The sequence below is a fragment of the Melampsora larici-populina genome, assembly GCF_000204055.1.
Source record: "Melampsora larici-populina 98AG31 unplaced genomic scaffold MELLAscaffold_26, whole genome shotgun sequence".
NCBI lineage: Eukaryota > Fungi > Basidiomycota > Pucciniomycetes > Pucciniales > Melampsoraceae > Melampsora > Melampsora laricis-populina.
The window spans coordinates 461,644-486,273 of record NW_006768790.1 but is presented as its reverse complement, the minus strand read 5'-3'; the positions used below and the strand labels follow the sequence as shown (position 1 = coordinate 486,273).

Sequence of the window (24,630 nt, the reverse complement as noted above, 5' to 3'; positions counted from 1 at the left end):
TCAAAATTACAATGAGCACATGAACTACACCTTCCTCAGGCTTCATTTCTTAGTGAAGGCCTGCACAGGGGCCGTCCCATTTGATATGCTCAGGAAATACTCAGTATCATCCCCTGGCTGGGGCATTGATGGGCCAGACTTCCTTGCTAAGGAACGAAACCTCATAAAAGAGCCATCCCCCTGCTCATTTTATCTCAGCCGCTCAGCTAATCCTAAGTGATGTCCCCTGGATAAAGCTGCTCACACTGAGGGGCTGAGATCAACTGAGCAGCCCCTCAGCTAGTCCTCTGTGACATCCTTTGGATCCTTCTGATCCCAGGAATGCCCCTGAGGACTAGCTGAGAAGCTGAGCAGCCCCTCAGCCAATACTCAGTGACATCCTTTGGATCCTTCTCCCAGGAATGCCCCTGAGGACTAGATGAGCAGCCCCTCAGCCAATGAGCAGTGAAATCCTTTGGATCCTTTTGATCGAGGAATTCCACTGAGGGATAGCTGAGCAGATGGGCATCAGGCTTCATTCTGGAGCCATGAAGCCTGAGGAAAGGCTGGACCTATGTGATCCATGCAAGGGATGCTGCAGAGAATTAGTCAAGAGGATACTCAGGTCAGCTCAGCCCCTAAGCTAATCATAAGTGGTGTCCCTTGAAGCCTACTGAACCAGGGAATGCCACTCAGGATCAGCTGAGCAGATGGATCAGCCCTTCCTCAGACTTCTTTGCTCAGGAATAAGGCCTGAGGAAGGCTTAGTTTGTCTGCTCAGTCCCTGCTGATCACATAATCAGATGACAAGCAGAAAGAAATTGGAAAGAAAAGGGAAAGAAAAGGGAAAGAAAAGGAAAGCAAAATTGAACAAACATTGAAGAAAACACAAAAATTTCAACGCTCACACCTATGTGAGCATCTACTTTTGCCCCTGTGTTGGTTTGTATCTATCCTTCTCACTAAACCATATCCTCAGCACTGATTAATCAAAATTATGTGTGGTCCTCACCTCAAAAGGCCTTGGCACAAGTCACATCAAGTGTAATCATATTGAGATGGGTTTCTTTAGCCAATACAAAAAAGGAAGCAATTACTCCCTGCCCTGGACTCAGTGGGTCCCAGGAATTAATCCCAGCCTTGTACTTAGTGGGTCCCATAGATAAAATCATGATTGCAGGCTGGACAGGACCCCGGAGAGCTCATATGAAGGCACACGATGTAAAAATCTATAATTTCATGGGTTTATGATAGTCCGTGACTCGGGCAAACACAGGTATCTACGACCTCGGTACATTTTGCTTGATTGTAAGTTTTATTTGTCAAGACCGTTCATCAAGTGCAAGAATCCAGCAAAAATTATAATGCAATGAATCACAATCCATCAAGAGAATTCAAAGCACTCGAGCGTCTCAAGGCTCAAATCTTCTCAAACTGTCCCTTGCAGACCGGCGATAATGAAGGCTGTGGTCGATGTCAAATTAAAATCAAAGACTCTCAAAAGCTACTCTTATGTCATTGTGGAAGGAAACTTAAAGTGGAGATATTGCAATCGGCCGATAGGCATTGGAAAACAGGTCTGTAATTTGAAATGACATAAGATGAAGGTCAAAGATTGATGGTTTTGACTTGAGCGTGTTGAAATTTTAGGGCCATGTAGTCATGATACCGAGCGAATACGTTTGAGCGATCGATTGATTCAAGATAACGATAGACAACAACAACTAGTTTATGAGATCGCATGTGCGGGTTTGAGTGATGAAACTTGGCTTCAATCTCGATCTTTACAACCCCTTTCTGTCTGCATACAGCATTCACCAAGCACATATCACGGACATCCTCCCCGACATGAAGTTTGTAATCAACTTTTTGGGACTCAAAGTGAACTTCTCCTTTCTGAAGATCAAAAGAATCAGTTACACAGGACTCTTCAAGCACAGTCAGTCTGGTTTATCAATCGAGAAGGAAGTAACCAATCTATTCACTCAACAAAATGCCAGGGTATGATTCAAACATTAATCAAAGATGACCTAATTACTTGTACTGAATGTCTAGCCATCAAAACTGTATCTAGTCTAAACTCAGCTATTAATCGCCAGTATGCAGATGAGAAAACAATGAAATATATATCAAATAATACATTATCTGAAGATCAGTTCCAAGTGACCCGCGCCAAGATCCTCGGTGAAAAGCTTGCTAGCGAGTCGGTCGAGCAGGCAGCAAAAGCAGGTAGCCCAAAGCTCTGGGATATTATAGCCGAAAAAGCAAAGCGAGGATTATTTGATGATCATGCTGTATTCAAAGCGCTTGTTGAGGCTATGAGTAGCAAAGCCGAGCGCCTATCTCATGGGCACAGTTTGGCTGGGATCATCTATCGACCGGAGCTAGACAATTGGTTGATTACAGCTGGTGCATATAGCAGTGGAGTTGTGTCGTTGGTCAGAGATAATTTTGCCGGTAGATCACCCCGAAGCCAGTGAGAAGAACAAAGGACTTCGGGATCTCAGCTACTTGACGGATTACAGCTGGCAAACATGATTCCGGTCAAGAAGTGGATTGAAAAGCTTGGTTACAGCGGCCCATTAGTAGCAGGGACCGATCAAACTGTCTGTCTAAAAGCTCTTAGACAACATGATGGTTCAGTTGTAGGTGCTCAAGGAGGTGATATCAAATTTGTGACCACTGCTGATTTGGAAAATGTGGTAAAGGATATACTAGCACATGGAATTCTGTGTGACAAGGTTTGTTTTATATTTCTCTTTGTGATATAATCCTACATCAATCTGATTTTTTTGATGGATATTCATATCTAGATACGTTGTTATACGGTTCAGGTACCATTACCAAATATGCCCTTGTTTATAGTTGCTTTGATTGCAAGCAAGAGTAAAGAGAATAGCAACAATATCTTGGCCCAACACTTAAAATTCATCGAGCTCTTGGACCTAGCAGGTCTTCCAATTGTCTCCTTAGGATCGGATGGGGCTGCAAGCGAACTCTCAGCTCAATTGAGCCTGACCGCCTCCACTAGTAGATATCTAAAATACGACCACGGTGATCTCAATGTACACGTCAAAGTAGGACTTTTTGGCAAATCAAATCTTCCAATTGTCACTGTGCAAGATCCCAAGCACGCGCGCAAGACTGCAGCCAACCAGATCCTTTCTGGAGCTCGGCTTCTTGCTTTTGGAAAATACTACACAAATATTGAGAACCTACTCTCGTTACGAAATCTAGACAAATGTCCATTGGGCTTGAAGGACATCAAAAATGTAGATCCTCATGATGATGGACGTGCACTACGCACCTTTCATCATAAAACCTTGAAGCTGGCTTCAGAACTAAACGATGTTGCTTCGAATTCCGATACCACTGGTCTCACCGTATACTTATTCATCATGGGTGAACTGAGTGATGCTTGGCTGAATCCTACCATGGGTCATTTTGACAGAATCATCTGTTCCTGGAGGACTGTCTTCTTCATACGCGACTGGAACACTTACCTGATTCATCAAAAAGAAAAAACAAATAATTTGATGAATCCAAATCTCAACTTTATCTCTCATCAAAGCTTCAAGATCTTTGTCCAGCTAGCGGAGAGTCTGATTGGTCTTGTGATTGCACATCGAGAGTACTGGCCAAAACATCCATTAATACTCTCAAAGCACGGAACTGAAGCATGTGAGCATAGTTTTGGGTGGATGCGGGTCATATCACCCAACTTTACAGTTTTAGGTGCGCGTGAGATGATGCCAAAGATATTTGCAATTGTCAAGAGTATAACAAGTGGTACAATCAAGGTCCCACAATCTGACAATTTACACTCAGGTAAGCAAGTTTCTTTCTTTCAAAATACAAGGTGACTCATTTGGTTTTGCATATTTTGCAATTGGATAGGCTACCAGTACTTGTTTGCCGATGAAAACCCCAATCCAAATTGGGCATTGTTAACCAAGTTTCCCTCTGATGAGGAGATAACTTGTGCTCTCAAGATTGCCCGTGTGGAAGCAGATTTTTGAAAGAATTTGTTGGGAATGACGTCCCGCACAGTCCGATATCTTCTACAACACGCATTCAGCATGTGAACCCAGCACTTTGGACTCAGGAACCCAAGCAATTCTATGACGATATCTCCACCAGCATAGATCATGATTATCAAGAGACCAAAGTACCTTCACTCACAGTTTCAGAAGCGCTTTCAACCGCAGCCAAGATCCATGCAAATGATGAAGCAGCGAACTCAATTGTTGGCCAGCTCTCTCAGAGAATCGAAGATGAATTATACTCATCTTTCCAACTTCCGAACTTGCGAAGTTATCAAACCAAATCAACACATCCTGAGATCACAAAGCATCAACCTACGCAATCTCCACTGATAACTTCTAGCTCCACTTTGAACTTCAAAAACCTTGTGAAGCTCCGACACGAACACAACAGTGCTGTCTCTCGACATCACGGAAATGAGCAAATGAAAAACAAATCTTCTGATTTCCCAGCACCTACCATAGATGGCACCACCAGAGTCAGCAATATGAAACCAAGTCAATGTAGCAAGATGCTATCTATGTTGTATCAAGAGAATTGTGTACAAGTTGAACCTCTTTGTTGTCACAAACGTTGGAATATGACGGCAAAGATTCGAGCAGCAGATATCATTTGTACGGTTGGCTCAAAGATACCGGTCATCACTACTGAATGGCTTAAAAGTGGACAGCTCAGCGAACTGAACCCACTGAAGCGACATAAGTGGGTCATCATAATCAAAGATAGTACCCTATACATTGGTCGTATCTTAGCCATATACGAAAACTCCAATTCAAAACATAGTGTAGTCGAAACCGCCGCAAGTCCTTCAAATCTATCGTTCATCTCAGTGGTGATGGGAAGATACCAACACGGCACAGTTGACGTTTCCTGGGATCCAGACAGTCACAATTCATATTTCTATGTCCATATCTCTCCCAACCGCGTGGCTCACATCTTCCAAGAGAGTAAAGATGAAGAATTTAAGTTCTTACAACCCGGACATCACTCAATCTCACCAAAAGTCCAGATGATTCTACAGTCAATCAGTATAAGCACTTGGGCTGTTTCTTTTGAAAAGACTCTCTCAGCATTGAAAGCAGCCGGAAAAGATCCTCTCACTTAATTTTTACATCTCAATCGGCAAGTTTCTTCATTGAATCTTAAGATTTATGTATGCATCTTCCAGAAACTGCTCGTCTCACGCATCATCTTGGCTTGTCCTTTCTTATTTCTTTGTCCAGTCTTTCAAATTGTCAGACCGTCAGGAATGCAAGAACCCAAATTCAAAGATGATCGATTTCATCCTTCTGATCACAAGGCAACAAAGAATTTGTAAATGTACAAGTTGACAGTAAATACTTTGTACCAAATCATCATCCAAACATATCAATTGTAAATGATCGAGAGCATCCAAATTCTTGATCAATCCATATGGATGAGATGCGATCTCCTTCAAAGGATCAAAAGTGTATAAACAAGATTGAAATCGATCTCATCCTAAGATCAACCAAATCTTTTGACCACAATTGCGACAATTGAAACACGACTTGGATGAAAGCAGTGATAAAACCCAACCCCGGAACCGTTGTTAGCTCTTAATTATCAATATGCCAAGTCATCGATCGATCATTATGTGATCTCTACTCTCCATTTTGAGATCGATGCCCATGCCAATTTGAAAGGTGTTGAAATTTGAGATTACCCGATGTATTGGCCGGCAGACGGTACATGACCATCAAACCGGGTAATGACATGGGTTTATACCGACTGAATTGTATGTAGGACAGATTTTTACATTGTGTGCCTTCATATGAGCTCTCCGGGGTCCTGGCTGGACAGGTGTTGGCATAGTGTATATTTGACTGTGGTGCTGGAAGGATAAGTGAATTATAGGGAACATTTGGCATTCAGTGATGTGACTGGTAATCAACTCCCCTGCACTAAATGTGATGGTACAAGTGCTAAGCTCTTAAACTACACATCATATTATTGAAGTACCTGAAGTCATTCAGGGGTTCATACATACTCAAACTTGATGAGATAAGAAGGTAACTCTAGCTGTAATTGAACATAGAGCCTCATGCAGTACCTTGAATACAGATAATTAGATTGTGTATAAGCGTAAACATTAATGTATTTATGCTTATGCTTATATACACAATTGCTCCTCCAGAGAACTTTCATAATCTTGAAACAAATGTGTCAGCTTGTCACTCACCAGTGAGACCTGCACCCTGACCCAGTTGCAGAGTCAAACTTCTGGTCTTTGCTCTGTACAAAAAACCCTTACATTTTCTACATCTGACACACCTATTTTGGACACGGCAGGACTTCCCCTGGGCTGAAAGCAGCTCACTGAAGGTTGAAAATGTATTGGTGTTCTTTCCAACGATTTACTCAAAGCAATAAGTGTCAAAAGGGGCATAAGCTGCCTCAATGACATATCTCCTGACTTACAATGCACTCATTAAATATTAATAACCTTCCTGTAATCAATCAATTGCATGCAGTAATTATAATAAAGAAACATGTAAGACATATATACATACAAATACTTACATGTAATGATCAATGACATGTATGGCACAGAAACTTTGAAGTTCCATGGTTACTGTATGTTCAATTACTTTAAGATAGCTTTGTAATAAGCTGCCTCAATGACATATCTTCTGACTTACAATGCACTCATCACATATTAATAACCTACATGTTAACAATCTATTGCATGTAGTAATCATAATAAAGAAACATGTTAAGTTACATATGTAAGGTACATGAAAGCAACCTGTAACAACTTACATATGTATGTAAGGCATATGAAAGCAACCTGTAACAAGCTTCATCTTATGTAATGATCAATTCCATGTGTGGCACAGAAACTTTCAATTTCCATGGTTACTGTATGTTCAATTACTTTAAGATAGCCTTGTAATGAGATCTTCTGACTTACAATGCACTCATCACATATTAATAGCCTACATGTAATCAATCAATTCCATGTAGTAATCATAATAAAGAAACATGTTAAGTTACATATGTAAGGTACATGAAATCAACCTGTAACAAATTACATATGTATGTAAGGCATATGAAAGCAACCTGTAAAAAGTTACATCTTACATGTTTCATGTTGTTCCCTTGTCCAATAACTTTTCTCATTGACAGGAAGAGGCTGTAACCCATGCAAGGTGCTCATGGACTTCTTGGCCCCAGTATCCGCCGGGCTGTATGGCTCAGTAGATGGGCCTTCCACCAGCATATATACAAGTATCAACCTGAATTCATCTCACTCTCACAAAGATTCAAACATATTCATTGGCATACAGAGCTTGGGAGCCTGTCTATTCAGCAGATTCAACCCTTTGTTCTGCCTCAGTGACTGTGCCCTCTAAATAAATGTTGCTACTAGTTGTTACACATTTTCCACAATTTCATCACAGCTGTGATATTGAATCAAAAATCTGGTTTTGACTATAGTGCATTGTGCCTCTTGTACATACATCTCACTCCCACGCAAAAACCAGCCTTCAAGCCCTGTTCAATAAACTGACTTCAATTGGTATACCAGCATTTTTTCAGTCCCATGAATATCCTACTACTTTCCAAAGCCAGGATAATTTCAATTCATTATACCATAAAAAATTCATTATACCATTGGGGATTATGTATTATGCTGGCAGTGTTAATGGTGCGGTAATCAGGTGGGACAGTAGTAGACCTATTAGAGCGGTAGTTGCAGATTATTCCTCCCAAGTGGAGCAAGCAAAGAATGCAGCAAAGGTGTCACAATACCAAAGTGCACCTCCGGCGGAAACAACTAAAGGTGTGGACGTGCCAGAAAAGACAGTTGTTACCGGTATATTGACTAAAGGTGGATCTGGCAGACCTCAAATTCAGGAACTTAGGGCTAGCTGTGGCATATTGGAAGAATGGAAGGCTCCTGGAGTTACTAGTAAAGGATTTAAGGCTGCAATGGCGGGAGCGGGAACTAAGGTTTACAATGTAGAAGTGAAAAGAGGTAGAGGTAGAGCTGAACTGGCAGAGGCGCCAAAGAAGAAGAAGGTTACAATGTCAAAGGACAATGAAGATCAAGGAGATGAAATGATGGAGTTGGCCAAAGATGAAGATAGTAGTGAAGACATCCCGTTGGCAGAATTAAAAGAAAGGAAGAGGCCAACTGTAGTAGCACCAAAGATTCAGAAGAAGGATATAGTTAAGGGAAGATTTGCGAGACAGGTGGAGCAAGGTTATGAGGGGGTGATGGATAATGTGGTGACAAAGATAATGAGGACCAAGATAGAGGCAGAGGTAGGGGAACTGTGTGCTATCCCACCAGCATTGGTGGAGCACATCAAGAAGCAGGTTTCTAAGTGGCGGGTGGTGCATCCTAGGATCATCAAGCCCTTAAGAGCAGCCACTGGTGGATTAGATGAAGAGGAGTCTAGTTCAGAAAGTGAAGATGATGAGGAGAATGTACTGTATTCTTGTCCTTCAGGCTATTTGGACATTATGCTCGGCGGAAAGAAGAAAAGGGTTAAGGCCTTGGTTGATTCTGGCTCACAAATCAACATCCTTCCGGAATCAGTAGCGGAGGAGTTAGGGTTAACAGGGTTGGTGTCTATTAGATCAGGAGATTGAGGCATTGGAGGACAAAGGACAGAGTTAGTTGGAATTGGTGAGGCTATAGAGGTGGTAGTAGGGACTAGAGTACAGGGTGTGGCCCACTTTTGGATAGCCAAGGAGAGTAAATGTCCAATCTTATTGGGATGGCCCTTCCTTATGGACTTTAGGGCGGGAATGGAGTTTGGGAAAGCAGTCGGGGAAAGGTGGACCTTGAAGGATGAAAGAGGTATCTGGACAAGGTTTACCATCTGTCAGTCACATGAAGGAGACTGAGAAAGAGAGTTGGATCTTGGGGAGAAAAGAACTGCTATGGTGGAGGTCAATTTAGCTAGGTTGCAGCAAGAAGTTCAAGAGGAGGATTCAGGCTCCGTTCCAAGTTATGTGTAAGAGGTGTCTGGTGAAGACAAGTCTTTTTTGTAGAGGACATTGGCAAAGACATGGGCGGTCAGTATATAGCAAATCCAAGTTACCTTGGGCATCCATCACCAACTGTTGAAGAAACAGGAACTTGGGTGTGTAGGAATAATGATTTCAATTCTCAGCCTCATTTTCAGTCTCAAGGTTCTCCTCAAGTTTCTTATATTTCATCATCTTTGTTATCAAGGGAGGAAGAGCAAGTGGGATAAGTTTTGGAGGATAGTATATATTTTGGTTCAGAGTTTAGTTCTTCTTTTAGTTTTATTGAATATTCTTTATCTCAGTCTCAATTCTCAAGTTGTGGTGTACAATTAGAAGATTATGGCGGGAGTATGCAGGAGTTAGAAAATGGAATCAGAGGAGGTTTATTGAAGGAAGAAGAATGGGAGACAATGAAGGCACTAAATCAAGGTTTCAACATTAGGCAGCAAGCGGAGGTTTGTGAGAGATGGAGGAGGGGAGAGTTGTTACGTTGTGCGGCAAAGTACAAGTCAGTGGCCAAGAAGGTCCGGCCGGTCAATGCAGCTATGGCACAAAGTCTCAATCCACCCTTACAAAGACCACCAATGTCAAGGGATCCATATGAAACACCTTTGTCAATGAATCCTCCGGACTTTGGGGAGACAAAGAAAACTACTTTGGAACAGTTGAAGATGTGTAATTTTGGGCCCCAAGATTGGTTAAGTGATGAAGAGATGAAGTTATTATTACATGTAGTAGTATTAAGGGAAGGGGCAATGGCTTATTGTGAAGAAGAAAGGGGTGTTTTGGAACATTCTTACGGATTTCCCTATGCCATTCCAGTGGTAGACCATCAACCATGGCAGAAGAAGCCAATGCCAATGCCAGCAGCTATCAAGCCAGGATATATCAAATTAATCAGACAAAGGCTAAGGTCGGGATTGTATGAACAGTCAACTTCAAGTTATTTGAGCCCAGTATTTTGAGTCAAGAAGCAGGATGGGAAACTAAGATCAGTGGTTCATGTTTTACAAGAATCAAATTGAGGTCACCATCAAGGATGTGAGAATGCCTCCGGCACCTGAAGAGTTTGTGGAATCATTTGCAGAGAGAGAATGTTATGGCTTAGTTGATATTATGAGAGGATATGATGAAAGAGAGTTGGCAGATTTTTCAAGACCCTTCACAACTTTTGAAACACCATTGGGAAGATTTCAACTTACTAGATATCCTCATGGTGCAACAAATTCAGTAGCAGTATATCAAGCTCAGATGATGTGGATTCTTCAAGATTAAATCCCACAGATTGTAGGTATCTTCATTGATGACGGCAGAATCAAAGGTCCTGATTCTACCTACAGTGATGCAGTGCTGAAAGAAAATCCTGGTATTACACTGCACCAGATAGTAAATTTACCATGGAGTTTAGAAAAATGGATTCACGTAGAAAATTGATTGCATTTTTCTAAACTCAAGTGATGCACATAAAAAAAAGGTGACAGAAGCAAGACCCTTGTCCTCTTCCGCAATACTTCTTACAAGTGATAAACTTCCATCTCTTACTACTCTTACTTATTGTGCATCTGACACATTTCTGACACATTTCTGGGGAAAGTTGTGATCATTACCTTGAATCAGAAAGTTCTCTGTCTTGTTTCCTTTCATTATAGTTGTACCTTCATGAACATTATAATCTTTGAGAAAGATAGATTAAACAGAGGGATAAAAGACTTGCCATTCACACAAAATGCACAATATACTATGGTCAAAATTGCTCAAAATGATTGTCTCATTGCATATTTGAACCTCACATATGCATAGAACTAATGTGTGATAGTGATTCTAGAGACGGTGAAGAGAAATCAATTGCTCATTTGGTGTCCAGCACAGAAAAGAAGAACAATAAATGACCAGCAGGAATATAAAAGAAAGAAACATCCTGCATGCATAAAAACATGATATGACCAGCACAAATATAAAAGAAAGAAACAGCCTGCATGCAAAAAAACATGAGATGACCAGCACAAATAAAAAAACAGGAAAAAAACTAATGAAATCACATCTCAAGATGAATGCAGGGATAATAAAAGTGAGGGTATGATCACAATATAGAAACTTGATGAATATCAAACCTTTAAAACGATTCCAAAGTCTGCACAAGCTGATCCAAAGCAGGCACTGGATTGACTTGGAGCTGCCTATATGCCATCGGCTCTTTATCTTTCAGACGTTGAAGCCAGGTTGAGCAGTAGCAGTCAATAGGTAGTCCCGGTGGGGCTAATATAGTGCTGTTAGGCGCATTTTCTTGGCGGACTCGAGGTCGTAGAGGGCGACCAGGCTTCTTTCCAACCACCTTGGGAATACTAGCCTTTCTTTGCTCCACGTATTCATCTAGGAGAATACACAAACATGTTAACTTTTTGCTACGCCAATTGAGAACTCAAACTAGGCAGCCAAGTCCATTCCTTTGTTGCCCTTTGCTGATTTCTTCCTGGTCAGTCTCGTCGTCACTGCAAGCATCTTGCATGATTTTGGCGAGCTTGAAAAGCTGATCCGGTTTTGAGAAGATTGCTTTGTCTCTCAATTTCTTCAGCTTTATTCGGGTATGCAGAGGATGTGTACAACTGATTAGTTATTCGGAAAATGAATTGAAGGTGAAGATACTCGCCTGGCAGAGCCTAGACCATTATTGCACTCTGCTTTGCGCTTTTGTCAGTCGTTCAGCATCCCAAGATTGCAAACAAAATCTAGAAATAGGACAATTGACACCATATGTCATGTACAGAGTAAGCTCCACATAGAGGCCTGGGAATATTATAGAGATTATGAGCTTACCTCTTAGATAGCAATTGGACATAGGTATACAAGCACTTTTTGATGAAGGTCTCATTCTTGCCACCGACAGAAACACCCTTATACTCCCCACATTAAACTAACTTATGAAAGATAATTAAGCAGACATTCCACAACCATCGGTTTTCCTGTGAGGTGATTGATTTCTTGAAGTCAGGACGGAAACTTGAAATGCCAACGTCTGTGAGCATTTGGTGCATGATCTGAATGTGACGGATGCCCAAAGGCACGACAGTATCCGTTAGTTCCATGAGGACTGAGGATGAAAGGCCCCAAGGGTCAAAGACTCGAAGGCCCGGGCCTAGCGGGAAAAGTCTAGGCCCAGAGAGAGAGATCACAAACAAGAGAGAGGAAAATCTCTGATCCAGAGTCTTTTCCACCATCCCTCAGGACTCTCAACACAATAGGCAAGTTCAGCAAGTTCAGTAGTGACTAGAAAGAGATTATGAGCTTACCTCTTTGATAGCAATTGGACATAGGTATCCAAGCACTTTTTGATGAAGGTCTCATTCTTGCCACCGACAGAAACAACCTTATACTCCCCACATTCAACTTATGAAAGATATTTAAGCAGTCATTCCACACCCATCGGTTTTCCTGTGTGGTCATTGATTTCTTGAAGTCGAGACGGAAACTTGAAATACCAACGTCTGCAAGCATTTGGTGCATGATCTGAATTTGCTGAGGAGTTGCGTCTTTATGCCCAGGCCTGTACTTGTGTGGGAAGCATGGATCGAGGTTTTCTTCAGTGCCGCTGGTAGAAGGTTCTTCTGGTGAGGTCGTTGTACTGGTCTGTGTTGGATTTGCTGCAGATGGAAGTTTTGAACCTTCCGGTAGTCCAATCAAAGTATCAATGTGAAACCGCATAAGATCCTACAAAGATCAAGAAAAAACTTATGTGATCAGATGCTTGATGCATTGATTAGGTTCATGTGGTATACAGATCAAGAACTTACCGCTGTGCGGCCACCACATCTTTTTGGTTGAGGAGTACCTTGTTTGGCATACACACCAGCTAAATTGTGTACCACTTGAGTCAAGGCTTTTGAGTTGGTCTTGAGCGATTCCACCTTCTGGTTACTTTGTATCAGGAGAATATGAAGAGTGTCTAAATCCAATGGTCTGTTGTTGGGAGTCGTCGAGCTTTGTGGGGAAAGTTTTGAACAATTCAATTCATGTTTCTTCAAATATTCTTCAAGGGCTGAGTTTGAACAGAGTATTCACTTACCTGTCTTTTCGGGTGTTGTCTGCGGGTCTATGAGTGGAAGACGTGGTTTGTTCTCCGAAGTTTGGAGCTGGGGGAATTTTGGAATCTGAGTCACAATCGAAGTCGTTTGCAATGCCCTCTGATGGTGCCCAATCAGACTGAGAAGAGGTTGTTGACTTTGCTTTTGACTTCCCTTTATTGCAAGCTGTTTTCAACAGTGAAGCGGTTGATGGAAGGTTGGTAGGAAGTGGTCGAGGGTATAGAAAACGGCGATGTTCTAAGCTTGGAAGGAAGGAGACTGAAGGGCCAGCTTCAGTTGTATTAGTCCTGGTGTTCTCGGGTATGTGTGTAGATGTCTCTAGTGAATTGAAAAAAAAACATTAAATGGTCAACTACTCTACATATTCAAAAGTTGTATGTCGATACAAACCTACCCTGTTGGATAGTTATATCAAGAGTGGTTTTTGCTGGGGTCTTGCATGAATAGTCAAAAGATTTTGATGTATTGAAGGTTGACCAAAGTTCAAATTTGCGGGGGAGGGAGGAATGACTAGATAAAGTATATAGTTGAGTCGTTAGCAGAGCTCACGTTATAATTACGCATCTTGCTCACTTAAGTCGGTGTATGAGTGGCAACTTTGCAAAAGGTTGCCTTGGTCAAAACCTCTAGTATCTACTCCTACGGTATGTAGCATGTCAATTAGCTCGGTACTGGTGTATTCACTGTAGTCAACCTGTTGATTTGAAGGACGGTTGATTATGAAATCTTCAGGTAGAGGTGGTAGTGTCAGTGGCTTCCGGAAAGTTGAAAGCCGCAGTTTCTTCTTCACTTTCTTGCCAAGAATTTCGAGCAACCTGGCCCGGGTCCTTTTGTGACATGGCACCGCCACTTCTTCTGCGTTCTCGGAAGCTGTGTCACAGCAAAACAAATTAGTCTTGAGCGGAGAGGAGAAACATGGGAAAGTGGTATGTATGTACATTCATTAGATTCTGATTGTGAAACACTTTCATCTCTTTGCCGGACTGGTGTGACCTTCTTAGCCTTGCGAGGAGCCCTAGGAGCAGCGACATCAACATGTTGACTGCGGAGGACCCGTGTATTACTACTACTAGTTGGAAGCTTGGGACGTTTGGGCGGCATGAATGATCAGATAATTTGAAAATGAAAAGGAGTGATGATTTTTCAAAAAGCCGGTGGAAAAATGATGAGACTTATTCTTGATGCGGAAGTTGAAGTGATCATACGAGCAAGTTGAAAGATTGTGTATCTATATAGTCACCAGGGTATGAGATTTGTGCACAACCGGCTTGTAAATATATCATTTGATGTATTTATTGGCAGTATACAATATCCTAGGAGATCATCAATCCTTTTATGACATCTGGGTGATGTGAGGATGGAAAGTCACACAGGCCACTTATCAATGGGATCGTGTATTTTTCCGAACTATGTTTTACGTACGTCAATGTTCGCAAAGAGTGATGTTCGCAAAAATGTACTTTTGCCTGGAGAAAGTGAATTTTTACATACAATCTCAAATTTTAGGTTGTATGTAACACAACAGTCGGAAATTAAAGTCCTGAAAAATTGATTACATGTGCATACAGTATATACTTTTCCATGCTTACACACCCGACCATCCGAGATCGCACAAAACATTGTCCGGAATTGTATCACAGACCGGCACATTGTCGAATTTTACATCCGTCACTTCACAGACCACCAACAAGGTTGCAAACCACTCATCGTAAAATTGAAAACAACCGTGCGGATCCATTACTTATCCAAACAAACTCCCATGGGCCACTGAAGGTGGCTTTACTGGGCACTTTTACGCAGTTTTGCATGCCACTGAAGGTGGTCTTGAACGTAGACCGTTACCGGCCTTCGTTCGGTTTGAACATCCTGAGGAAGACCGTTAACCGCCTTCGTTTGTGGATTAATGTTGAGGAAGTCTTGAGCCCCACTAAAGGTGGTTCACGGCGTTGTAGAGGAAGTCTTTGGGATGAACAACTGGCCATTATCAGTCGTTTTTGTTGTTTCTCTGGTCATATTCAAGCAAACAATCTCTTCTCTTGTTATAATCAAACAAACTACCTCATCGCACATTTATTCACATTATCAAATCTAATATAAATCATTCTCTGCAAACGCAACACTAATATTTTAAATTTCCAAAACGCTTGCTTCAAATTTTCTTTTTCCTTAATTGGTTTTCATCTTGATTTTGAAAAAAAACTCTCTAATTCTCAATCGAATTGTTGAAAGAATTCTCAAGTCATCTCAACTCATCTCACAGATTTTTCAAAAAACTTACATCCGACATGTCCGAATCCGAAACCGAGTGGCCGAGCGACTACTTTAAAGGCTCTGACTCTGAGGAAGAGGGCTCTGAGACCCACGACAAGGACGACGACGGCTACGATTCCAAATGGTCTGCTATTGCAAGAGAACAGGACCTTGAATTACGTAAAGGGCAATCTTTATCCGAAAATCACAAAGATGAAGACGAACCAACTGGACCCTCTTCTCAGACCAGCAAGAATAGTAATTCAAATAGTAATTCAAGTAGTCAACGTAAGAAACATGGCAAAAAAGGCAAAAAAACTTTTGGCCTACCATTTGATCGCCCGGGCTTTCAAACCTTCATTGATCACGGCACTACTCTCGATGCTGAAGGTTACCCTCTACTTCCCAATGGCTCGACTGTCTTTGTCAAACAACCCAACCGAACGTATACCAACTGGTGTTCTTTCGGTTTCTCTAGTACTACTTCTGGCGGGGGTAAAAAGGAAGGATTTGACTGGCGAACTGTCCGGTTCACCTGCCTAGGTGTAACAATGTGCAATAATCGCGACTGCGACTTTCTTGGCGCGCCTCCCACATCCAATTCCAAGAGAGCCGAGTGGGAAACCAAGTGAGTACATTTATTTAGCGTCAGACTTGGTTACACACCACTTACTAATTGATCAAAATCTTTGCAAACAGATCCCATAAATGCCCGGCGGCGATGTGCCCAGATTATCTTCGCCTGGTACCATGCGTTGGTACGATTTGCCGAGTGGACGAGCACCTTCCATCTGGATGGGTCATCGTCCGACACTCAGGTATTCACAAGCATCCATGGCCACGGCGTAGCAAACCCGACAAGCTGGCCTTAGCAACCTTTGCACTAAAGGTGGTTGAGAATCCCGATCTGGGACCATTACAACACAAGGTAAGTTTTATGTTTCTAAGTTGTTCCTTTCCATCTTTCCATCGAAAAGTAAATAAGTAACTTATCATCTGCATGTAACATTCAGGTTGGGCAAGCTCCCGCAGGAAAGACTGCGATAACGACATCTACCGACATTCATCCGGCACTGAGCAATTTGCATCGCCTAGGATATTACCGCCGTATTCTTTTGGTGCAGCATGGCATAATCCCGGTGGAGGCGACAGCTTTGTATTAGACATGATTCACTGGGTCGAGTAAGCAAATTGACGTTCACAACTGAATGAAAAGCAATTCAATTGACTTTTCTTTCTATTGGATTTTTCTTCCTTTTTCAGACGAGGACTTCGTGTGATTTCAACATCTTTTATGCCCAAGATGACTCACATGACATTCCAAACGGAATGGATGGCGGAACAGCTTCTCACACGCGTCGACGGTGGTGTGTACAAAGGCGGCCTACTGTCGGACGTCACGTACAAGTTCTTTGTGAACGGGTACCTTCTTTCGACTTCAATGTACAATGAGGTCCTCCATCGTTGGATTCCCATTCAACTCACGTGGATGAATGGGCTGACAGATGACCATTATCTGGCGCATTTCACCACCCTCTTGCAACAAATCAAAGACTCGCAATTTTCCATTTCCGAGTGTGACACACTGGTTCGACAATGTGTTGACTTTTCTATGGCACAAAAAAATGGTTTCATTGGGGCTTACATGAAGGTCTTTAATGAGTCGGACCGTAATGTTGCAATCTCCAAGTTGACCGGGTGCAAGGAGCACTTTTGTGCTCAGGTCACTCGTGTGAAGAGAAACAATGCCATCATCGCAAGGGGATACGAGGTTGGTTTTCTTTTTAATTATCTTAATCTACAATTTTCCGGATCCTGACTAGGCCACACTGTTCGCTCCCATTACAGAGAGAATTCGAGGATCTCGCCATGAGTCTCTGTGACCCGAACACATCTGGAGAAGATTCTTTTGATGTCAAGGTTGATTTATTACACCGCAAGTTCCCCAAAGCCAAAAGGTGGATCAATTGGTGGCAAGCATCCGACGTGCAGGCCATGCTGTTCAAATCCAGGCGCAAACAAATCGACGATGACGACCTTGACAATGATATGGCTGAGACAACCAACGCGCAGGAATCAATGCACCGGGTTTATTACATGATTTCATGCGTCTTTTGTCCTCTTTAACCACCTCATTGTTCTTCCGTTATTTATTCACTTATTCAATTGTAGTGAAGGTAATTGTACCATCCAAGTCGGGCTCGTCCAGCTCTACGCTTTGGTCATGAGCCTCGAGAGAGACTACCATGACCTGTGACGAGGAGTTTCAATAGCTTATGGTTTGACTAAGAACTATGAGAAAGTCGCACAGATTCTTGGGTGGGCCAAGAAAGCTCGAAACCGCTGTGAGACCAAGAATGATGGACGACCACCGGACACCACTGAAGCTTTGCTTGGAAAGAAATCTAATAAAGGTGGCAGACCTAAAGGCTCTGTCAACGTGGACCGTAACCCAGTTACGACTTTTCAAGGCTTCCAAAGCTCCTTGCTTCCCACTCGAAAGAACCGGTGCTGGATGAATTCAATGTCCGAGTGCCTGTACGCGTTATACACTCCATATTGGTTCACCGGGTCCAAGGGGGTTTCAGTTCATATATTCAACAAGTTGATGAATATATTTTCCTCACGAGCGACCTGGGAAGTCCATCAGTCCGGCAGCATACGGCAAATTCTCTCCTTGGGTCAAAACAAAATTCACGCGGCGATCCAGAAGGTTTACCCTGGTGGATTCAAGTATGACGAGTATGCTTCTGCTATACAATATTTTGAAGCCTTATTTGACATTCAAGGCCTACAGTCTAAACCTCAAGCGCCCGCAATAACTCAGAAGCTATTCCGAATCGCACGTCAACGCAAGCTAGTCTGCTCTGAAAGTTTCGCGCATGTTACCAATGAGAATATTCCATTGGATTGTATTGCTCTCACGCCTGAATATTATGGTGTTGGTGGTTGATATATTCTGTCAATTGCATACTCAGATACGCCGGAGCTTCTACAGCGTTTGACATCTGAAGAAGGCCTTCGACGTATCTCCGCTCGTCACTGTCTGACCTGCCCCGTCAATAAAGACGCCAACTCGACTCAACCACGACGAGCACCACCCTTGTTTGAAAGGACACGTATTGAATTTCAACCAGCACCACCTCATCTATACTTGCTGATTGATGTGCTTACCTTAACAGCCTCGCAGCCTGAAGAAGCGAAGAAAATGACTGACGAATGCTATCTACCTTACGAACTCACGCTGCACGGTGTCACCTACTGGATGCGGGCTCGTGGATTCTATGCAAGGGGACACTACTGGTGCAAGGTAGTGCGTACAGTTGGGGGTCTTTCAGGTGTATGGTATCACAATGACCTTATCAATGAAGGCATTGCTACATTGGAGAGTCGGGAACTGACATCTATTGGAGGGGCAGTGGCTGATACACACTGGGTAATGTATTCTCAAGCTCCAACAACTGCCGAGGCATTGATAATAGAAACAGCCAATGTCAAGATTCAAAAAGAATTCGGGGACAACCACGAAGGCGACCTGCCATTTTCTCAGAAAGGATTGGAGTCAACCGCACCGGAAATTCAACATAGACTTTGAAGATTGGAAGATGAGCAGAATCAGGACCCTGTCGGTGTGAGCGAGGAACTTCTGAAGGGAGTCGATTTGGAAGATTTGTTTTTGTCCGACGTAGAGGTACAACTTCCAGATGGACAACCCCAGATTGGTAGGCTGTTTTCATTTTCTTTGGATTTCATGATTTAATCTTAATCCGTGTTTTGTTTGTAATAGGAATAGGGACTTTGAAGGCTAAAGTCAAGGTGAAGAAACCGGCGCGCAAGATCACCAAACAAAAGGCTAAAGACAACCTGACTGCGGAGGAACGCGGCTTAGATAGCTCCTCCGACGACAAAGCGCGCGGTACTCACTCCACTGTAGCCAAGAAGTTTAAGCAGAGTGTACGTAAGGATTGTTTGGATGGAAACGCAGAATCAGGTGCAACACAGAAGATGCGTAAGGCTGATAAGTCTGATGGAAAGGATGAAAACGTAGACGAAGAACACACAGGTCGGTTTTTTCACATTTCTTCTGTTGTTGTTGTATTACTTATTTTGCATCAATTCACATATATGTAGGGACTGTAAACACTGTCAAGCAGGTTACGGGGAAGAAGCGTAAAGCTGATGAGGCTGCTGGCACCCACCCAAGTGGCAACTCTGGCACCGATACTGGTGTGCATTTGTAGAGCTTGATTTTGGTCCTTCTTCCGCTCACCATTTTCTTTTTTGTGACCAGAAAAAACCAAAAAAAAACGGAAAGGTTGGACAGGTTGGACCATCGTTGATGTGAACGAGGTTCAGGCGGAAGACTTGGATGAGCCTGTCAAAGGGAGCAGCCAAGAGTCAAAGGCGAGTGGCAAGGTGCGGAAGTCAAAGCGTAAGAAGCAGAAGATGTAGTCTACCTCTTTCTTCTTGCTTTTTCTTTGTTCTTGTTTTGGGTTACTTTTCCGTCATTTTCCCTCTTTGATTATTCTTGCTTTCAAAATATCATTATTTCCCTTTTCGCTACAGTCATTTATAGTCATACACTGCAGACATTATTCGGGTTCCCCAAGTGGGCAGGGAAAAATGATTGGGAGTATGATTTGTCATAAAATGGTCTATCACTCCACACCTGAGCCATAACACCCACACTACATATGTGTAGCAGGCTCAGTGAATATGTGGTTATCATGTACATACAGTTCTGCTCAGTTATCTGCTCATCAGGACAAGTTATTCATATGTAATACATGCTGTAACTTCTTTCAGATTGAAAAAAGCTTCCAAAAGATTGACTACATACACTGACTCAATGTTTTGGTGTGATCTCATCAACTCAACTGCATGTAACACACTTTCTGTTACTAAGACATAGCTTCAACAATATTGCCTGAGCAGCTACAGAATTATATGTAGTGAATTTTTGGGAAAAAAAATTCAAAGTCGAAAAAGTTACATGTGGTATAACATGTGATTTATTTATTCTGATGGGCAAAAAACTGAGCAGACCTGTATGTACATGATAGACAACTATTGACTTAGCTTGCTGCACATATGTAGTGTGGGTGAAATGGCCCAGGTGTGCAGTATTAGATTCTTTTATGAAAAACTGTACTATTAATCATTTTCCTCTGCCAAATTGGGGAAGTTGAATGATGTTTACAGTGATACATACGTGTTTGTTCTTTCAATTTTTTCCCCTTTTTTTTTACCCAAGTTCAACCTGTAAAAATTGTCCGTGACCGTAATGAAATAATGTCTGTAAAAGTCTTCAGATAATGGCCCGGAATTGACTTTTCCGAACACCATTTTTCACAAACCATAATGTTTGTGAACGAACGCTCGGGAAATTGTACTTTTGGGAATCATTATACAGTTTTGCGTGCTTCACTTTTTACAAAATATAAACGTTGGTTGTTAAAGTTTGGGAAATTCCACATTTAGGACTCTCAATATCCAATTTTACATACAATATTTTGCGTAACTTCCTTTTGCGGACTTCTGAAATAATGGAATGTCTGTAAAATTTCACTTTGTCCGGGGGAAAGTGGAACTTTCCGAACACCACTTTTTACGGACATTGTTGTTCGCAAAATGATGTTCGGAAAATTCTCACGCCCCCTTATCAATTCAGGATTTCCTGGGAGATCTTCAACCCTTTGATGACATCGGACTCCCATTTTCTTATTGCGTAAGACCACACGTGAAATTCATCTTTTTCAGTTCTTGATTGTACTATTTCCATGCCTCCGTGCCAAAGTCTGACCCACCAACCCCATAGAGTTGTATGTCTTTGTACAACCTAACACTGCGGTGAGCAAGTATACCTGGACGCCAATGGAACCTACCAAGCAGGTCTTGAAGTTTTACCGGAGACTTGTGCTGCCCATCAACGAGCCGACTTTTGCAACAATCTAACTGAGCCACCTCATTCAACTGGTCACTTATATGAAGCCTCAAGCTCTTCTACGCAAGACAAGAGGTCTTTTGCTCAGGAAGAACTGCTTCTTGCGTTAAAACAATTAGATCTTGCATCAACATATTCTCCGGGTCTAAATTCTAAGTCACATCAACAAAGCAAACATTGGACAAATACAGATACCTCCGATCACCATCCTCCAAGCCATGCCAGTCCATCCAAGCATCAAGATCAATCTATCAACGCCTCTGCTGAATCTTATCCCATCAATTCCCAGCAAGAGTCTACTAAAACGTGCAGTGAAGCAGTTTTAGCAAAAGTTTCTGGCCAGATGGTCTTTGATTGTGGTATGTGTCCATTTGAATACTTATTTTTGCCGTCCAATCTTCGAAGTCTTGTTTTTGGTTAATGTTTGATGTCATTATCTTCAACAGACCGTTTCTATACTTTTGAATTGAAACACATCAATCCTCTTATTCTTCATGTGGCTCTCACCACAGCAATTCTTGACATATTTGGAAGATCTTTGAATTCAATAACAAAGTGGATTCTGGATGTTCAAAGCGTCACAATTGAGCTTTTGACCATGTATGGAATCTTGCGAACTAAGTCTCAAAACCGTCAACTTTTGCTGGAAGAAGCTAAAACTCTCAAGCATATCCCAAGCTCAGTCACTACCACATTTGGATGGTTGGAGTTGGATCCAGTGCTCACGTTTATGAATTGCTGCAATTTGTGTTTTGCTATGTACCCGGAGGCGCTTGCTCCAACTCGATGTCAACATTGTATTGCAAAAATCCCTGGAGGTCCTCCTGAGTCTGTCAATCCAAACAACAACAGTGACTCCTTACCATCAGAAGACTTGGTCTCTGATCCCGATTTTATGGAGACAATTTGCGGCGAGCCTCTTCTGAAGTATGTCCGTGGCCACGAAAAGCCAGCTCAACATTATGCATTCCAGAAGCTCTCCAATTGGATTTCCCGTCTTCTTTCCCACCCGCAGATTCAGGAATTGCTTGAAACAACATTATCTGGATCTTCCAAGCCGTATGATCCAACGGCTGAAAACCATCATATATATCAATCCCGGCTTTGGAAGGAGTTTCTTGGTCCTGATGGGACACAATTTAAGGCGAACGCTAGCCATTTGACATTTGCTCTCTTTGTTGATGCAATCAATCCATTTGGTAATAAGCAAAGTGGACATCACACTCCAATCACCTTTGTTATATTAGTTTGTCTTGGCTTGCCTCCTGAACTCCAACATCAACCTGAAAACATCTTTGTGGTTGGAATTGTGCCTGGGCCTTGCGAGCCTTCTCTTGAGCAGATGAACTGGATACTTCAGCCACTTGTCACGGAACTTCAATCGCTATGGTCTTCTGGATTGCTCATCTCTCGGACTCACAATTACAAGAATGGACGCCTTATATGAGCAGCGCTATTGATATTTGTAGCTGATATACCCTCTCTCCGCCAATGCCTTGGCTTCCCTAGTGCAATGGCTACATTCTTTTGTTCGTTTTGCCTTCTCACCAAGAAAGATATCAACAACCCTGACAAAACTTCATGGCCGCCTCGTACATGGTGCCAGCATACCCAATGGGCACGCAAGGCTCGAGATGCAAAGACAGTGAAGGAGCGAAAGAAGATCTTCAAGACCCACGGAGTACGCTACTCTGTACTTATATAACTAGACTACTGGAACATCATTGAATATCAAGTTTTAGACTTGATGCATAATTTACTTGAGGATTGGTGACGCTGGAACGAGGAATCGATTATGTCCATCCCAAGTCTAGAAATCTCTTAGGAACACCGGAGCAAGGAAGACAACCACAGCCTGCGAGTGTAATAGGAGACCGTGGCAGGACGTGATTAGTCCTGCCCTGGATTAGCTAATTAGTCTTAGATGAGTCTGAGTCCTAGAGAACCTCTTCGGAGGGATCTCCTCTTGAACACGGGCGGAGAAGAGGTCTTAAGAGGAAACAGTGAGAGTGTGAGGAGAATCTCAAATTATCAAGTAACGGAAAAGAGGAGAGAGAGTCATCTATAGAACTCAGACTCATCTAAGACTAATCAGCTAATCCAGGGCAGGACTAATCACGTCCTGCCACAGTCTCCTATTACACACCACCAACATATTTACCTCGGATTTTTCAATCCGAGGTATTATTGGATTACCAACCTCCGACAGAAGCTGTCCGAGGTTTTGATCCAAGGCAATTCCCAGCGCAGAAGATTACCTTGGACAAAAACCTTGGACAGACCTTGTCCGAGGTTTTACCTCCAATGATGCCTCGGATTCCGCAACCCGAGGCATCTATGTTGGCAGTGACACTCGCAGGTTGTGGTTGTCTTCCTCGCTCCGGTGTTCCTAAGAGCTTTATAGACTTGGGATGGACATGTTTGATTCCTCGTTCCAGCGTCACCAATCGTCAATCATCAGATTCTTATTTTTAGATGATATTCTTTTGTTTCTAGAGAGAACCATTCGGACTAAATCACGAATTACATCCTGGAATAAATCACAGAATAATTGGAATATATCATGACTGTTGTTCAAAAGCTTTGCTAGATACTTGTTCGGAATAAATCTGTGAAATGTTTTGCTTACTTTGGTTGAACTTTATCGACTTGTCTTTTGAACCTGATGATGAAGAATCTTCTTCATCTGATCACCAGTTGATGTCCTTAATTTTTGATTTGTTCTTCACTATTTTAATTTCTTCACCTTCTGAATCATCAATCGCTTCACTGCTATTTCCTTTTTCATTTAATTGTTTTTCTTCTTCATCTTCATTTCTAATTCTTTCTTCTTCTTCTAAAGTATTTTCTATGTTCCAATTACCATCTGAATCCAGAACTAACATGTCTGAGTTTGGTTGTGTTGGTTCTGGACTATATTCTGGTCTTAAACCTAGGTTTTGCCTATTTGATCTCATTTTTGTTTGATAAAGGCTTGCAGTTCAAAAAAGGCTTGTAGTGCTACAACGAGGCAGAGAGAGAAACTGAGGCGGATGAGGAGGCGAGAGGAAGCGGTGGAAGATTCTCAGAAGAATTGTGAGCGCGGGAGGGACTTGTGAGAGGGGGACATAACCTCTTTGAGGAAAGTCCCTTCTCGGGACAAAAGTCGGTGCGCTCAACCGTTCTTGAGTGATTACTCATCACTGACGACAACTATGTGCTGTCAGGGCATCCGCTGGTTTCCTATGAAATAGACCACGCTTGATCCTTGTGCCTGCGTCACAACCACACATTCTTTGTAGGTGACTGGGATTAACTTAACCAGCGGTCAAGAATCATCCAAAGAATTGT

The 24,630-nt window shown here is 42.3% G+C and overlaps 5 protein-coding genes across 5 annotated transcripts; 3 read left to right on the top strand and 2 right to left on the bottom strand.

Annotated features, from left to right (window-relative positions):
• Window positions 1–1,348: 1,348 nt before the first annotated feature.
• On the top strand, window positions 1,349–5,128 carry MELLADRAFT_107961 (uncharacterized protein; the record flags this gene model as incomplete). The annotated part of the gene is made up of 3 exons (XM_007411715.1): window positions 1,349–1,556; window positions 2,035–2,455; window positions 4,030–5,128. 3 exons carry the CDS (start codon window positions 1,349–1,351, stop codon window positions 5,126–5,128), a joined length of 1,728 nt encoding a protein of 575 aa, XP_007411777.1.
• Window positions 5,129–12,174: 7,046 nt separating this feature from the next.
• Window positions 12,175–14,207, bottom strand: MELLADRAFT_88380 (uncharacterized protein; the record flags this gene model as incomplete). The annotated part of the gene is made up of 8 exons (XM_007411630.1): window positions 12,175–12,244; window positions 12,315–12,397; window positions 12,508–12,732; window positions 12,816–13,002; window positions 13,088–13,424; window positions 13,501–13,533; window positions 13,680–13,976; window positions 14,045–14,207. 8 exons carry the CDS (start codon window positions 14,205–14,207, stop codon window positions 12,175–12,177), a joined length of 1,395 nt encoding a protein of 464 aa, XP_007411692.1.
• Window positions 14,208–15,391: 1,184 nt separating this feature from the next.
• Window positions 15,392–16,519, top strand: MELLADRAFT_88379 (uncharacterized protein; the record flags this gene model as incomplete). The annotated part of the gene is made up of 3 exons (XM_007411716.1): window positions 15,392–15,984; window positions 16,056–16,284; window positions 16,370–16,519. The coding sequence occupies 3 exons, from the start codon at window positions 15,392–15,394 to the stop codon at window positions 16,517–16,519; spliced, it is 972 nt and encodes a 323-aa protein (XP_007411778.1).
• A 2,541-nt stretch (window positions 16,520–19,060) lies between these two features.
• MELLADRAFT_64460 (uncharacterized protein) lies at window positions 19,061–19,597 on the top strand (the record flags this gene model as incomplete). The annotated part of the gene is made up of 3 exons (XM_007411717.1): window positions 19,061–19,078; window positions 19,161–19,419; window positions 19,488–19,597. The coding sequence occupies 3 exons, from the start codon at window positions 19,061–19,063 to the stop codon at window positions 19,595–19,597; spliced, it is 387 nt and encodes a 128-aa protein (XP_007411779.1).
• A 4,393-nt stretch (window positions 19,598–23,990) lies between these two features.
• MELLADRAFT_107958 (uncharacterized protein) lies at window positions 23,991–24,572 on the bottom strand (the record flags this gene model as incomplete). Its single annotated transcript, XM_007411629.1, has 2 exons — window positions 23,991–24,232; window positions 24,488–24,572. 2 exons carry the CDS (start codon window positions 24,570–24,572, stop codon window positions 23,991–23,993), a joined length of 327 nt encoding a protein of 108 aa, XP_007411691.1.
• Between the last annotated feature and the right edge of the window lie 58 nt (window positions 24,573–24,630).